The 13,653-nt window shown below is 30.4% G+C and overlaps 3 protein-coding genes and 1 long non-coding RNA gene across 4 annotated transcripts; 1 reads left to right on the top strand and 3 right to left on the bottom strand.

The window, feature by feature from the left end:
• Positions 1-1,269: 1,269 nt before the first annotated feature.
• On the bottom strand, positions 1,270-1,681 carry LOC139904958 (uncharacterized). Its single transcript, XR_011779320.1, has 2 exons — positions 1,536-1,681; positions 1,270-1,439 (listed from the first exon to the last, which is right to left on the bottom strand). It is a non-coding gene; the product is annotated as an uncharacterized lncRNA (long non-coding RNA).
• Positions 1,682-2,319: 638 nt separating this feature from the next.
• Positions 2,320-4,197, bottom strand: LOC121114735 (glycerophosphodiester phosphodiesterase 1). The gene is made up of 2 exons (XM_040708782.2): positions 3,151-4,197; positions 2,320-3,091 (listed from the first exon to the last, which is right to left on the bottom strand). Exons 1-2 carry the CDS (start codon positions 4,004-4,006, stop codon positions 2,820-2,822), a joined length of 1,128 nt encoding a protein of 375 aa, XP_040564716.1. The 5' UTR covers positions 4,007-4,197; the 3' UTR covers positions 2,320-2,819.
• A 538-nt stretch (positions 4,198-4,735) lies between these two features.
• Positions 4,736-9,152, top strand: LOC121114733 (N-acetylgalactosamine kinase). Its single transcript, XM_040708781.2, has 5 exons — positions 4,736-4,778; positions 7,268-7,690; positions 7,742-7,975; positions 8,027-8,240; positions 8,295-9,152. The coding sequence occupies exons 2-5, from the start codon at positions 7,489-7,491 to the stop codon at positions 8,968-8,970; spliced, it is 1,326 nt and encodes a 441-aa protein (XP_040564715.1). The 5' UTR covers positions 4,736-4,778; positions 7,268-7,488; the 3' UTR covers positions 8,971-9,152.
• Positions 9,153-12,003: 2,851 nt separating this feature from the next.
• On the bottom strand, positions 12,004-13,200 carry LOC121114736 (palmitoyl-protein thioesterase ABHD10, mitochondrial). Its single transcript, XM_040708783.2, has 3 exons — positions 12,729-13,200; positions 12,489-12,655; positions 12,004-12,426 (listed from the first exon to the last, which is right to left on the bottom strand). The coding sequence occupies exons 1-3, from the start codon at positions 13,131-13,133 to the stop codon at positions 12,135-12,137; spliced, it is 864 nt and encodes a 287-aa protein (XP_040564717.1). The 5' UTR covers positions 13,134-13,200; the 3' UTR covers positions 12,004-12,134.
• Positions 13,201-13,653: the final 453 nt, after the last annotated feature.

Genomic DNA, 13,653 nt, shown 5'->3' on the forward strand with positions numbered 1-13,653 from the left:
TATCTCCTGGTCTAAAAAGTGTTGTTTTTCATCACTTTTCAGAATAAAAATGGAAATATGTCGAGTTCAGAACAAGATAAATAATCCATAAAACAATTTCACATAATTTTGTTAATCTTACTTTTAATTTGGGGATTGTTTCAAAAGTAAAAAATGACTCTGAACTATAAAGTCCCGAATTACTATAATCTCAGATATTTTAGAATTCAGACAACTGAGATCACTTTTAGATTCTGCGCACAAAGATAAGGTCGATTATTGTCTTCAATTCATTTGTACAAAATTCCCCCCATAATATTCACCTAAGTAATATTTTATTAAGTAAGTTAAAAAAAAAATGTAGCCTCGATTCCTTTTGTTTTTCTGATAAGGTATTGAGGAATAAATAATTTTAAGCAATCAGTCATTTATCACAAAGGGTTGGTCATTATTATATATTAAAAATTAATAACAATTTTTAGTTACTAAAACTTACTTACCAACTTTTGCATTCAAATGAAGTAGCAAATTTAAGACTTCTGAAATGAAAATGGGGGATTTTTCAATACGGACTGATAAAAATAATTAAATATTATCATTATCAAATTTAAAACAGGGACACATACTTCAGTGGTCGGAAGTTTTCTACAACTTTTATTGGGTACAGGTCACCTAAAAGGGAGACTGTTCAAGGAAATTGTAAAAATCTGTTCACCTTAACCAAATATCCATCTCAACAAACTAAAATTATCACTTATCATACATGATTGTAATATCACAGTTCATTGTTTCAAAAATAACTCAAAAGTGTGGTAAATTAAGTTCCTGTATTTTCTAATTTATTGCTTGGTTACATATTTATTAAATTTTATTAAGTGAGAATATCCCTCGTAAATTGTTAGTAATGTATGTTATATCTCCTTAAATTATGAAATATCCAATGGATTCTCTTTTATATGGTTGTTTTTAAAAATAAAATTTTTTTGTAAGGATCCACCCTTATGGATTAAGATAAAACTTTTTTAAGCATTTCACAAAAGATTAGTCATATTCAGTGGCACAGGAACCTTAAGGCCATTGCCCCCCTTTTTTTTTTTTTTTTTTTTGGACTAAGGGAAGTATAATAAAACTGTAAAGTAGTGTGACCATGAAGTTACCTTTATATGAAATTTGAGCCGCATACTGGCAACGCTCAAGACTAGCTTTATGAAACAAACAAAGATTTTCATAAGTTGACTCTGGCATGATTTAAAGTACATGAATACGTAATAATATGAACATTCAAGGGACTTCGTTTAGAATTTGTGCTATTCCATACTCACATCATTCATAAAATTATCAATTCAATGTATTTAATTAAAAGTTACAATAAGAAAAATACAGTTTATCATTACAAGAGTGTCCGCAGGAGGGGTTGTACTCTCACTCTTAATTAAGGATTTTTCTGCAAAATTATCCCTCTGGAATAAAAAAATTAAATAAGGAGTAAAAATTTGTTTAAGGATTTCTTAAAATTAAGAAAAAAAATTAGGCACCTAAATATATTTCTCATTTACCTTTTGTCAGTCGAGATTGAAAGTGGATAAAGTTGCTAGTCGTAACTAGAAACTAATAATTTTAAATTATATTAACTCTTCAGTAATCATTAATAACTAGTTGAGTATAAGGTGGAGGAAAAATAATTATTTGTGACAACTTAAATCTGAAAAAAAAAATTATTATATTTTTTTTCTCAATCGCAAGGTCTTTATTTATAAAAATTTAGATGTACAAAAATAAAATTGTACACATAAAAGAAATCATTGTAAAAAAAAATTAAAAATCCGTTGCTAATAACAAATAATTTTTTTCTTTCAAAAATGGAATTTCAAATATTAAATTTGACGAAAAAAAAATTCAAATATTTAATTTTTAAATAAGCCCCTATATCCCACCCCCTGCGGACGCCCCTGATGTAGGGTCTAAAGTAGTTGTAATTTCAGTTACTTAATGCAAAATCAAATAAACTCCCTCCCATGCATGTATTTAATTGCATTGGACATATGAATTTATTCCTCCCACTCTAAGCAATTTCTTTTAAAGCTTTGGTATTTAGAATAAATTAATTATGTGCATTCCTTAACTATGAAAGTATCAAAAAGGTGAAGAATGTTAACCTTGTAATCAGTTCCTTATTTGAGTAAGTACAAATTTGAAAATGAAATATTATTTAAATTGGTAAAAAGACGCAATATTTCTTAAAGAACATAGCTAGAATAATAGGTTGTCATTTTCATTATATGGAAAAACACGAGTTTCAAGTAGATAAAGAAAGCAATGGAAATTATGCTGACTAATTAATTGTATGTTAAAAAAAAGTATATTTGCTACATAAGTACAAATTGTAGAAAGAACAAAACAAAATATGGATGTAATAATCGGAATGCACTGAAATTGAGAGGAACAAAGGAATAAATATTTGTAATGGATTAATTGATCGATGCGAAAATAAATATAAAGCTATGTACAAGACATATTATTATAAGAATGAAGCTATCCTCTTTTTTTTATAACAAATTGAACATCTAGTTCAAAAGAAAGAAATAATAAAAAACGGGATTTTTTTTTGTATAAAAAGTAATGAATAGAACATCCGAACATAATTTTTCATTATGATCTGATTAGAACTACAAAAGATCGAAAGAAATTTGCTTTCCTTACGACATTCAATGAAATAATTAAAAATACCCAAAAAGTAAATAAGCACTTATGTTGAATTGTACACTCAATCTACCCCTCTCCTAATTTTCTTGATAAGTACATATCAAAAATAAGTTATTTAAATTCTCCATGGACCATCATCAGTCTTCGTCTTCTTCTTCGCAAATACTAGTAAGAAATCTATCATCAGAAATAGGATCGATAGCATCTGAGATAGGAGTAATGCGTAATGATTTGGTACAAAAAATCTTTTCAAGTGTGTCATTTACAGTCCACGCCAAGACTCGAATTCCTCTTTCTCTCCAAATCTGAATATACTCTGATGTAACAGTGCCTTTATGAACTAAAACTGTACTTATTCCCAAAAAATGCCATAGAAAATTATGATATGCCCACTTGAGTACGACATCACCTTAAACAATGAATATATGAGTACATATTATTTCGATTACATTACAGTATATGAATTACCTATAACTGATAGATAATGATAGAGATATGAGTCGTAGCGAGGGCGAGCATCAATAAAAGATCCTGAAAAAGTTTCCATTGATATGATATAAGGTCGCCAGGCCATACCACAAACGATTCTTGGATCCTTAAAACGGACGCAATAAATAATATAAGGATTGAACGATGATACCAGACAGCAGTTATAGAGCTCAGGATATTTTTGAAAGATATCTAAGACAATATCAGGACAACTTTTTTTAGACTTTGATGAGACGGAATAAAAATCTTTAACATCCATGATCATCTTTAATTCCAGTTTGAGACATTCGGAGACAAACTCTTCTAAAGTGGGAATGTTCTCCACATGGGCATCCTCTTCTGAATGAAGTAACTTATTTTTGACACCAATCAATTTGATTTCCTCAGAGGATTTGGAACTAAAATAACCATTAGAATTGATAGCGAGTCTGTCGACTGTACTGTCATGGAAAACAAAGGGTACTCCATCGGAGCTAAAGGAAACATCAAACTCTACACATTTAACTCCCTTTTCTTTGGCTTCCCGGAGAGCACCAATTGTATTTTCAGGCATTTCATCCACTCCACCTGCCCGGTGAGCGATGATGCCAATGTGCTTCTTAGATTTGCTAGGCGTTCCATCAAAGTTACGTGGGTCAGGACCAAGTATACGAAGTAGAGCTGAATTTTCTGGACGTGGAAGTTTGTAATATGCAAGAGCACAGAGAAAGAGTCCAATGGCAATTATGTGGAGTGTGAAGGAGCTATAGAAAAATGCATATAAAGTTGTAAAAAGGACGTAGACATAGCACCAAACTTTGACGCAGATTTGAAGACTCCATCCTAGTGCATCCATGAGGAAATACTACTACTACTTTATATGAGTTGCTTAAAGTGCCCTACTACGTCCAAGGAATGTCTACTGCTGCAAGTAAAAATGCTCTCTGAGAATAAATGAAAATGACGATGGAAGAATTATATTAAAATTTGAGAAGTCGGGGCACAAACAATAATATTACTTATCACAAGTTGTCAGTTTACAGCAGTAAAAAACATACATTAGAAAGGATATAATGACGTCATCATCAGGGTTTATTTACTTTGATTGGTTAGATTGCGCCGGAATGAAATCCTGGAAAAATATAAGAGACCAGGGCAGGTTTACATATTTTTAGTACTTGTATCATTATGTTTTATTTTGACCTGTAATTTGAGGATGAATGAGCACACTATTTCTTATTGTAATTTTATATGTTGACTGATATCAATGACAACGGGAATCACTGATCAGTGAGAATTAATGATATAATTAAATATAAAGTTTTATCGTACCTATATCATAGTATTGGTTGTCTCATAATTATTAAATTCAATTAGTTATTAAATTTGAGAAAAGTGGCCAAAAATACAACAGAATATATTATTTATGATTTTTTTTTAAATATACAAATGATGTAGTCCTTGGCGTTGGTTAATTAGTTCTACCATTAAAAAAATCATTTATTTTTATGACAAATTGTTTAATTTATTCATTAATAATATAGCAAGTCAACAATGACAATCTGGTAATTTTTATTTTTAAAAGGGTTGATTGGGATGTTTTTGATAAGACCAAGCAATGTTAACTAGTAAGTATGTTTTTAATTATATATTTTATGATAATATTTTATTTCATCGAAAGTTGAGGGAAATGTATCATCAATGCAATTTAAGATTTTTTAGTTTTATTCAATGGTTCTGCTAAAAAACATATATCCTTCACTAGGGGAGACTGTGATGGGTTATATCACTCAGTTATCACAACAATTTTTTTAAACAGTAGTAATTGTTAATTAAAGAGTGCCGTAATTATTATTATTATTTTGTTTTTTGGGTTGGAGGGCCTGATTGGAGTGACTATAGATGACTAGCCATTAATAAACCGATCAATACTACTACAGAAAAAAATTAGGGGGCTGCCCCCCAGTTATTACGGCCATGATTAACTAAACGCTTTACTAATGGAATAGATGACATCATCTCACATTTTTTTATTCTCCCCCCACTATGACGGAGTAGGAAGCACGGATATTAATTTTAGGATTTGTGTTCCCTTTATTTTTGCGAATATTTGTCGTTCTCCAGTTGAGTACAGAGTCAATGAGTTCTACGTACTAATATCTGGAGTAGAACAAGGGGCAGTCACTCAACCTCGTGTAGGGTAAGTTTATTTTTTAGGGTTAAAATCAAATGGCAAAACCTAATTGACTTTGTATTGTATTACTTCTTTGTTATTTCATCAATCATCAGTATCAGATAAACTATGTGAAATCATGTGCAACAATTAATATATTTTCCAGAAAGACAACATTTTTGAAGTGAAATAAAAAAAATTAATTAAAGAAATTTGCGTTTAGCAATTAAATTAATTAGTAAATTATTTCGGCTGGGATTACTACAGTATTACTTTTAACGTTTTTCTATAAGTAGATTAAATTTTTTATAAGAAATCAAGGTTAATAGAAATTCTTTTATTTCTATTGACTATGCAAGAAATGAAGTTTTATAGAACACATTTTATCCGTAAATGCTGGGAATAATCTCTTTGCCATAGGATGTACAATATGTAAAACGTAAATCTTAAATATAAAATTAAGAAACAGGAAAGATCGAAGGGATAATCAATGATGATTAATGGATTAACAATATTAATTTTAAAGTAGACAATATTGTTTACGTGCAATTTTCATTTCGTCACTGATTATTATTAATTAATTTTGCTTTATATAATAATCGAAATTTACTATGTATCTTTGAACATTTGGATTCTAAGTTATTCATCATTACATGTGTTTTTCAATATTTTACTTTATATTATGAAATGTACACATAACAGTATTTGGTATATTTTTTGAATAAATATACATTTAAAAAACTAAATCATAACACTGCATTTATTACATACATACCAGAAAATTTATGATTCTTTATAGGCGCAACTCCATTTTCCTTATGATTTAATGTATAAGATCATTTTATTAAGTATTATTACACAAACTATAATTTCACAAGATTTTATTAAGTGTTTCAAAAATGGTTTGTTGTGTTTACATGTAAAATAATGGTAATCCAATCACTGTTTAACAAAAAGATGGAGGACATCCTCTAACAAAATACTTTCAAGGATTTACTTCGTAAAATTTAATTTTATATTCAAACATTTCAATGATTATTCCATAAATAAATAGAATGTATTACAAGAAAATAGCAGATGATTATATTATATAAAGCAAAATTAATTAATATTACTTAGTTATGAAATAAAAATGACACAGACACAATACAGTCTAATATAATATTAATATTATTAATCAATTTATCATCATTCATCCCTTCAATCCTTTTTCATCTTAATTATGTATAAAGATTTACGTTATATATATTGTAAATCATTTGCCAAAAAGATAGTTCCTAACTTTAACGGGTAAAATGTTCGATCTAAACTTTATATTTTGTAATTTTTTTAATAATTGACTTGAAGAAAAATGTTACACTCCAAGGTTGAAACACTCACTCTACGTAAGTTTTTTATTTCAATTCCAAAATGTTGTTTTCGTGGAAGATATATTAATTGTAGCACGTGACGTGATTCTCTGTTGGTGATTTGATATATGGGATCTAATAAATCTTCATAATAGTGCTGATGAAATAAAAATGAAGTAATAATAAAAATATTGTAGAATGTTAGATTAGGTTTTTTCCTTTGATTTTTAAGCATAAAAAATACACTTCCGCCTACATGAGGTTAAGTGATTGAGCCTTGGTTCACTCCAGATATTTGTCGAGCTAATTAGTTATTCATTTATCAAATGCAACATTTGGGATATAAAAATGTATTTTTCTTTATTACCAATATCACAGACAGAATTTTGACAGTTTATCCTCTAATGAATTATAAATCCATGGATTATCATAGTTTGAAGCATTGGCAGAATATAATGTTCATTTAAACCATAGATCCTACATTGAGTTTCGGTCCTTCCTACCAACAATTGGTTAATTACTTAATAACATTTGGTTCCGAATATATTTATAAATTATACTTGTACAATATAAATTATATTATTTATTAATTAAGTAGCCAGATCTACAAAAATCTCTCTTTGATGACGTCACCATCAATACAAACCAAGGTATCCTACCAAAAATAACACATCCATTGAATGATTGACGTTAGAGTTTGAACATCAACTTGAGAGCTGTATACAATTAACTTACAAGCTGTATTACTACATGTGTCGATGTAGTTATAATTTATAAGCATCAATTTCTATTCAGTATTCCTGATTCTTTGTAATTATGTCATCAAGAGAGAAAGAACTTAGAAATGTATTTAAGGAAAGGGTGGGTGAAGAGCCCATTGGTATGGTTGAAGTTCCAGGAAGAGTTAATATTATAGGAGAACATATTGACTACTCAGGCTACGCAGTTCTTCCTATGGCCATAGAGCAAACTGCAGTAATTCTCTTTAGTCCCTCCTCCCAGCCTCTTCTCACACTAAGTATTAACTACATCAAATATTATTTTAATTGTTCTGATTGTATTTTTTTAGGAAACACAAATAGTGCAAAGTATGAGGACTTTAGCCTGGACTTGTCCACGTCATGGACCATTGATAAAGGACGTCATCCTTATTGGTATAAATATTTTCTCTGTGGTTTAAAGGGAATCATCGATGAATTCCCAAAGGTTTCAAGTAAAGGGTTTAATGTACTATATGATGGTCAAATACCTCCTTCCGCGGGTCTCTCAAGCTCAAGCGCCCTGGTTGTTGCAGCTGCACTATGTAATTCATTTTAGCAATATGTATGCATTTGATATATTTTAAAATACACAGGCGCGTTAAGGGTTAACGAAATGCAATTAGAGTCCTCCAAACTAGCAAATGTATGTGCTAAAGCGGAAAGATATATTGGAACTGAAGGTGGAGGAATGGATCAAGCTATTGAAATTCTTGCAGAAAAAGGAAAAGCAAAACTGATTAAATTCAACCCTCTTCAAACCTTTAATGTTATATTACCTGGAGGAGCTAATTTTGTGATAATCAATAGGTACATTTTTCTCCATATTTCTTTGATTTTCATTTCAAGTGATCCTTTTTTAAGCTTAGCAGAATCTAATAAAGCCGCTGGAACAGATTTTAATTCTCGTGTTCTAGAATGCAAACTTGCTTGTAAGCTCTTGGCTGTAGCTCTTGATATATCTCCTATATCGGATATACATACCTTAGGACATCTTCAAAAACTATCTTCACTGTCTCTCGAAGAAATGGAAGAATGTGTCATGAAGTATTTAAAGAGCGAAGACTATGAGAAGGAAGATTTATTACTTAATGATAATACCAGGGATTTGTTGAAAGATTGGAGCTTCTCAAATCGTTTTGCACTACAAAAAAGGGCCAAACATGTCTTTTCAGAAGCTAGAAGGGTCTATGAATTCAAAAATGTTGCAGAATCCCAGGATCAGGATAATTTAAATAGAATGGGTCTTTTAATGCTTCAATCCCATGAGAGCTGTAGGGAATTATATGAATGTTCACATCCTGACTTGGATCGTTTGGTTAAATTATCTACTGATCAGGGTGCATATGGAGCGCGACTTACAGGTGCCGGATGGGGAGGATGCATTTTAGCCCTGTTTCCAAGAGAAAAAATATCCAACTTCAAGAATATTGTGATAGAATCATATTATAAGAAATACAAAGGACTTCATGTTGATAATTATGATTACTATTTATTTGATACCCAACCTGGTGGAGGTGCTTATTCTACTCTCTTTTAAATGCGACATAATCTATGATAAATTGATAATCTCTTTTAGTTAGAAATTACCTTCTACTAACAAAATTTGTTTTTATTACACTTTAAAATATTTTTCTCACAATATAAGTTTTATTGATTAAAATTAATCTAACTTTAGCTACATATATTTAGATTTGTCAATAAACATATGAATGAAATTAATTAATACACCTTATTAGCACAAAAATATATTCGGTTTGACGCTAATACAATAACTGATATTTTTTGCCTGCATCGAATGGTTTTCGTTAAAAAAAAATACTACTAGACTTTTTTTATTGAGTGTTTAGGGTTGCATAAATTACTCGAAAAAAATTAAAGATCGAAAAACCAGTGCAATATTCAGAAATACCCCTTTTTGTCTGATTTTTGAAAAAATGCAGTTATTCCTTTTAAGATAGATTTTATAATAAAATCCACCATTTACATGCAAATAGAATAAGATTATTGTTCGTCGAGGCATTAAAATCCAACAGTCCAAACACAAAACATCCGTGGAAATAATTACACGGACAGTTCAAAATATTGCTGTATTTTGAGGGCTTTGAATATGCATTTCATAATACAAATTGCCATTATCATATTTTTATGGAATAGGACCCACAGGAATGAGATTTATTAATTTAAGAATGATGTTTTACTTGCTCATTATATGATCATGAACTCATAAAGGAAAATCAATCAAATATAATTGTACAAATAAATGGGTGAAAAAGAACAGTACAAGTATTTGTAGACTGTGTGAGGAGGAAGAGGAGGATGATATTCATTTATTCATGAAGTGTCCTTATTCACAGAATGGAAGAATAAGAATTAAACAATATTTGGGAATTGTTGATGAGGGGGATATCTACTTATCGTCAGACTTAATGAAAGCTAATATTATTTCATTGAAATTTGTGTCTACAGTTTATAGACTATTATCGATTGAAAAGAAACGAAACTCTCTGGATGGAAGTTTTATTGATTATGAATGGTCTATTTTAAATGATAAACTAGTAGATATGTAAATATTTTATGTAGGCATTCTATAATTTATGTTATTTTATACATCTGTATGTTGCTTATTTTAAGTGTTTGTTTGTTTTAGAGGGTAGTTATGTTGATGTTACTTTTATGTGTTTACTCTGGCGGAACCCTCCAGTGGTACGTTGAGGAATGTAAATACCCGGTCATTTTGCTGGTTAAACACCGTCTTCTCATCTGAAAATACAACGATGTCAGCTGGATTTCGCTTACTCGCGTTCAAGAGTTTTTTGGCCCTCTCACGCCTTTTGTCACACTGTTTTTGCAACAATAAGACCCTTTCAACTATTCTGAGGGATTTAACGCCTATTTTTCTTATCCGGAGAGATGCGGTAGACTTTGCCACTCAGAGATCGTCTGCCATGGATGTGATCGTGGAGTTCAGGTTGGTGATCATATCCTCATTGTACCTCGTCGGATCCACTTTTTGTTTTCTCCCACTTCCACTGCATCCCTTAAGGTCCTGGCTAGCTTCAATGCGCTTTTTAATTTTGTAAACGGTGTTGCGGTCTACAGGAAAGTGGATATTTTTTATCCTCGGGACTCCATCATCAAAACGACTCGTACTAACGTAATGAAAAAAAAATATATATATTCAGAATTCTCAGAACTCTCTGTAGAAATTCAAAAAAGGCCACAAAGTTGTGGGAATTTTTTTTTTCGACTATCCGGTATGTACATCACTGAAACTAAAAATGTTTTGTACTAGTTATCACTGGAAAAAGGTTGAGAATCCCTGACTTAGAGAACTCATATTAGCAAAGTAATGCAATGCTGTGCGTTACACAAATATATGCTCTTTTATTTTAATATATTCATAATAAGCAGGCTTTCCTGAGCGATCAGGAAAAAAATTGCGATCAGAAATTCACTGCGATGTTGCGATATAACGATCAAGGCCATTTGCGATCAGCAATCTGATCCATTTAATTGCGATCATATTTAATTTATACAATTTCTTTAAACCTATATATGTATATTGTATATGTTACCGGCAATATGTATAATTAGGCATTATATAAAATACCTAGGTAATGTATATAATCCCTGATGGTGTCAGGTAAACAATATAATAAATTGAATTTTTCCTAGGTATTATATATAGTTACCAGTAACTGTTTAGGCAAAGTAATATATTCTGACGAAGATGAAATTTTGCTGAAGACGAGTGACAAGATGGGAATAGAAAACTTTATTATGAATTAGGCATTTGAAATAATAAACCTGCAAAAGAGATATTATTTTCAGAAAAAAAAACGATAGGAAAACTAAGACTGAAAATGGAAAAGCTGCAATGACATTAGTTATTATATTATTCACAAAAAACTATTCTGATACTCTGATGTTACTCACACACATCTTGCTATTAAAAATCTTGTTACATTCTGATAAACTCACTTATACATATTACTTATTGCAGCAGGAAATACATTTTGAATTGCACTTAACTTCCTTGTAGATTGAGAAATAGATGTTGATCAAGGAGGGATTTCACGGTCAGGGACATCTTCAATTCTCACCACTTTTTTTTTTTTTTTGTATACAGTGAATTATAACCAGCATATAGTTGTTTTAAGATTCCTCCTGTAGTTCCAAGCTTATAAAATCCATCTTCCGTCACGTTCATAACAACAGCTAAGAGGTTACGCGATTCACCCCGACCTTTGTTTACGTCGAGTATTGGAACTCGTACCGTTGTATTGAAAGGCACAGGTGGAATTTTTCTGTCAGACTATTTTTTCATTTTAACAGATTTGATAGTATAGTATGTGTTCATAGATGACATAACTACACAAATTCAGAAAATTCATGCATTATTCCACGTAATTATAAAAAAGTTTAAAATTCTATGATCATTATTTATTAAATTGTATAATATATATCTTTTGTTTGAGAGTTTATTTAAGAAAATAATGTTTTTTCTTATCATAAAAGAATGAATATTTTTTATATGAATTTTCGAGATAGACAGGAATTAAAATCTAAATTTAAATTTTGTCTGCTTATGTATATTGGATATAAAACTTAATTTTTATAACTTATAATTTCAATTTTCTATAGAAAAAATTAAAATATTGTCTGAATGATAGCAAAGATTTAAAGTACATAGCTCCATTTTTAGTTTTTGATGGGATATTGAGTAATAAGTCTATGAATTTCGTAGAGCTGTTGAGTAGTATCATTATCCGTATTGAGTCTGTGATCCCCCTCTTTCCGAAGAATTACGTCAACGTCTGTGGTGGCGATATTTGAGGCAATTTGAAGAGAGGTTTCAAAGGATACGTCTCTATCAGGAACGGCATGAATTATTCTGACTGGACAATTGATGTTAATGGGAGATGCAGTATCAATTTCGAATTGTTTAGTCTTTTCTGAGAAATCCTTTCGCAAATAGTTTTTGCCTCCATATCTGAAACAAAAAGCCGTTTAAGATAACGATTTTTTCACAATATGGTTTATAAGGAGTATTACTTTAAGTTGACGACTAGGTATTCTCCATCATCTACACGTTTCTTTTCTTCATCAGACATGATCTTGTAGTGATAGATAAATGCTTTCCAAATTATATTAAATGCAGGTCCAATAAAAAGCATTGAATGAATTCTATCTGGTCTTTTCTGAGCAACAATAGTAGAAATCTAAGGAAGTTATTAATTATTATTCTTAGTTTATAAGTTAACTTGTGAATTGCTTAGAGCTCTCATATCTTACCCATGAACCAACGCTAGATGAAATAATCAAAATAGGCTCTTTTGGATCACAAACTCTATCAATCATGCAGAGTGCATCTTCAATCCAATGTTCAAATTCAATGGTTTCCCGAGAACCTCCAGAAAAACCACAGGACTCGGGATCAAAACGCACATTGGAATATCCATGCTCACGGGCAAATTTTTCTACATCAATGATCTTTTTAAGTTCCATTGATGATAAAAACCCAGGAATGTATAGAATAGTTGGTCCTTTGGAACCAACATGCTTTCTATAGGCGACTTTTCGGCCGGGAACCACTTCGATGTAACTCAGTTCAACTGGAACGTATTCAACTTGATCATCTGATTTCAAACTGTTTCTTCTGCCATCAGTCAGAGATATTTGTGATGAATATGGAGGCATTGTCTTCTTTGATGTTTTTATTAATTGTTCCCCTTAGCTTGAACTATTTTAACAAGTGTCACACCAAATCAATCAAAATCTCTCCTTTTATTCCTTAAAAAAAATTCTTATCTCATTATTTTGTCCTTATCAATTATATAGTTGCATTTGATTTAGTAATTAATAAGCGAATATCACTAATAAATATAGAACAAATTTTATAGTTACTTGAATAGCTGAGTTATTTTTTTTTAAAGTACACCAAACAATTAAGTCTTCAAATCCCTTCTTTTATAAAGATTAATGCTTTTCAAGAGAATTGTAATAGATAAAAGGGAAATTCTACACATTTCAATTCAATGAAGATGATCATTTCCTGATGCATAATATAAATCGTGACATTTTTACTTTTTCGAAAAAGATTAATAGGTGTATTGCAAGTCTTAGTAAAGTTCAAAATCTTTGTTATCGAGTCTCCAATCTTTGATTTAAAACTCAAATAATCAAAATGTGGACTCGAACCCAATTCGAGTATCAAGTC

Source organism: Lepeophtheirus salmonis, chromosome 3, assembly GCF_016086655.4.
Source record: "Lepeophtheirus salmonis chromosome 3, UVic_Lsal_1.4, whole genome shotgun sequence".
In the NCBI taxonomy this organism is placed as follows: Eukaryota; Metazoa; Arthropoda; class Copepoda; order Siphonostomatoida; family Caligidae; genus Lepeophtheirus; species Lepeophtheirus salmonis.

Excerpts from the sequence above, each read along its gene's own strand:
- LOC121114735 (XM_040708782.2), bottom strand. The coding sequence starts at position 4,006 with ATGGATGCACTAGGATGGAGTCTTCAAATCTGCGTCAAAGTTTGGTGC. Across the intron at positions 3,092-3,150 it reads TCATTATCTATCAGTTATAG|GTGATGTCGTACTCAAGTGG; the intron begins GTAATTCATATA and ends TCATTGTTTAAG.
- LOC121114733 (XM_040708781.2), top strand. The coding sequence starts at position 7,489 with ATGTCATCAAGAGAGAAAGAACTTAGAAATGTATTTAAGGAAAGGGTG. Across the intron at positions 7,691-7,741 it reads CCAGCCTCTTCTCACACTAA|GAAACACAAATAGTGCAAAG; the intron begins GTATTAACTACA and ends GTATTTTTTTAG. Across the intron at positions 8,241-8,294 it reads AATTTTGTGATAATCAATAG|CTTAGCAGAATCTAATAAAG; the intron begins GTACATTTTTCT and ends TCCTTTTTTAAG.
- LOC121114736 (XM_040708783.2), bottom strand. The coding sequence starts at position 13,133 with ATGCCTCCATATTCATCACAAATATCTCTGACTGATGGCAGAAGAAAC. Across the intron at positions 12,656-12,728 it reads CATCTAGCGTTGGTTCATGG|ATTTCTACTATTGTTGCTCA; the intron begins GTAAGATATGAG and ends TAACTTCCTTAG. Across the intron at positions 12,427-12,488 it reads TACCTAGTCGTCAACTTAAA|ATATGGAGGCAAAAACTATT; the intron begins GTAATACTCCTT and ends TTTTTGTTTCAG.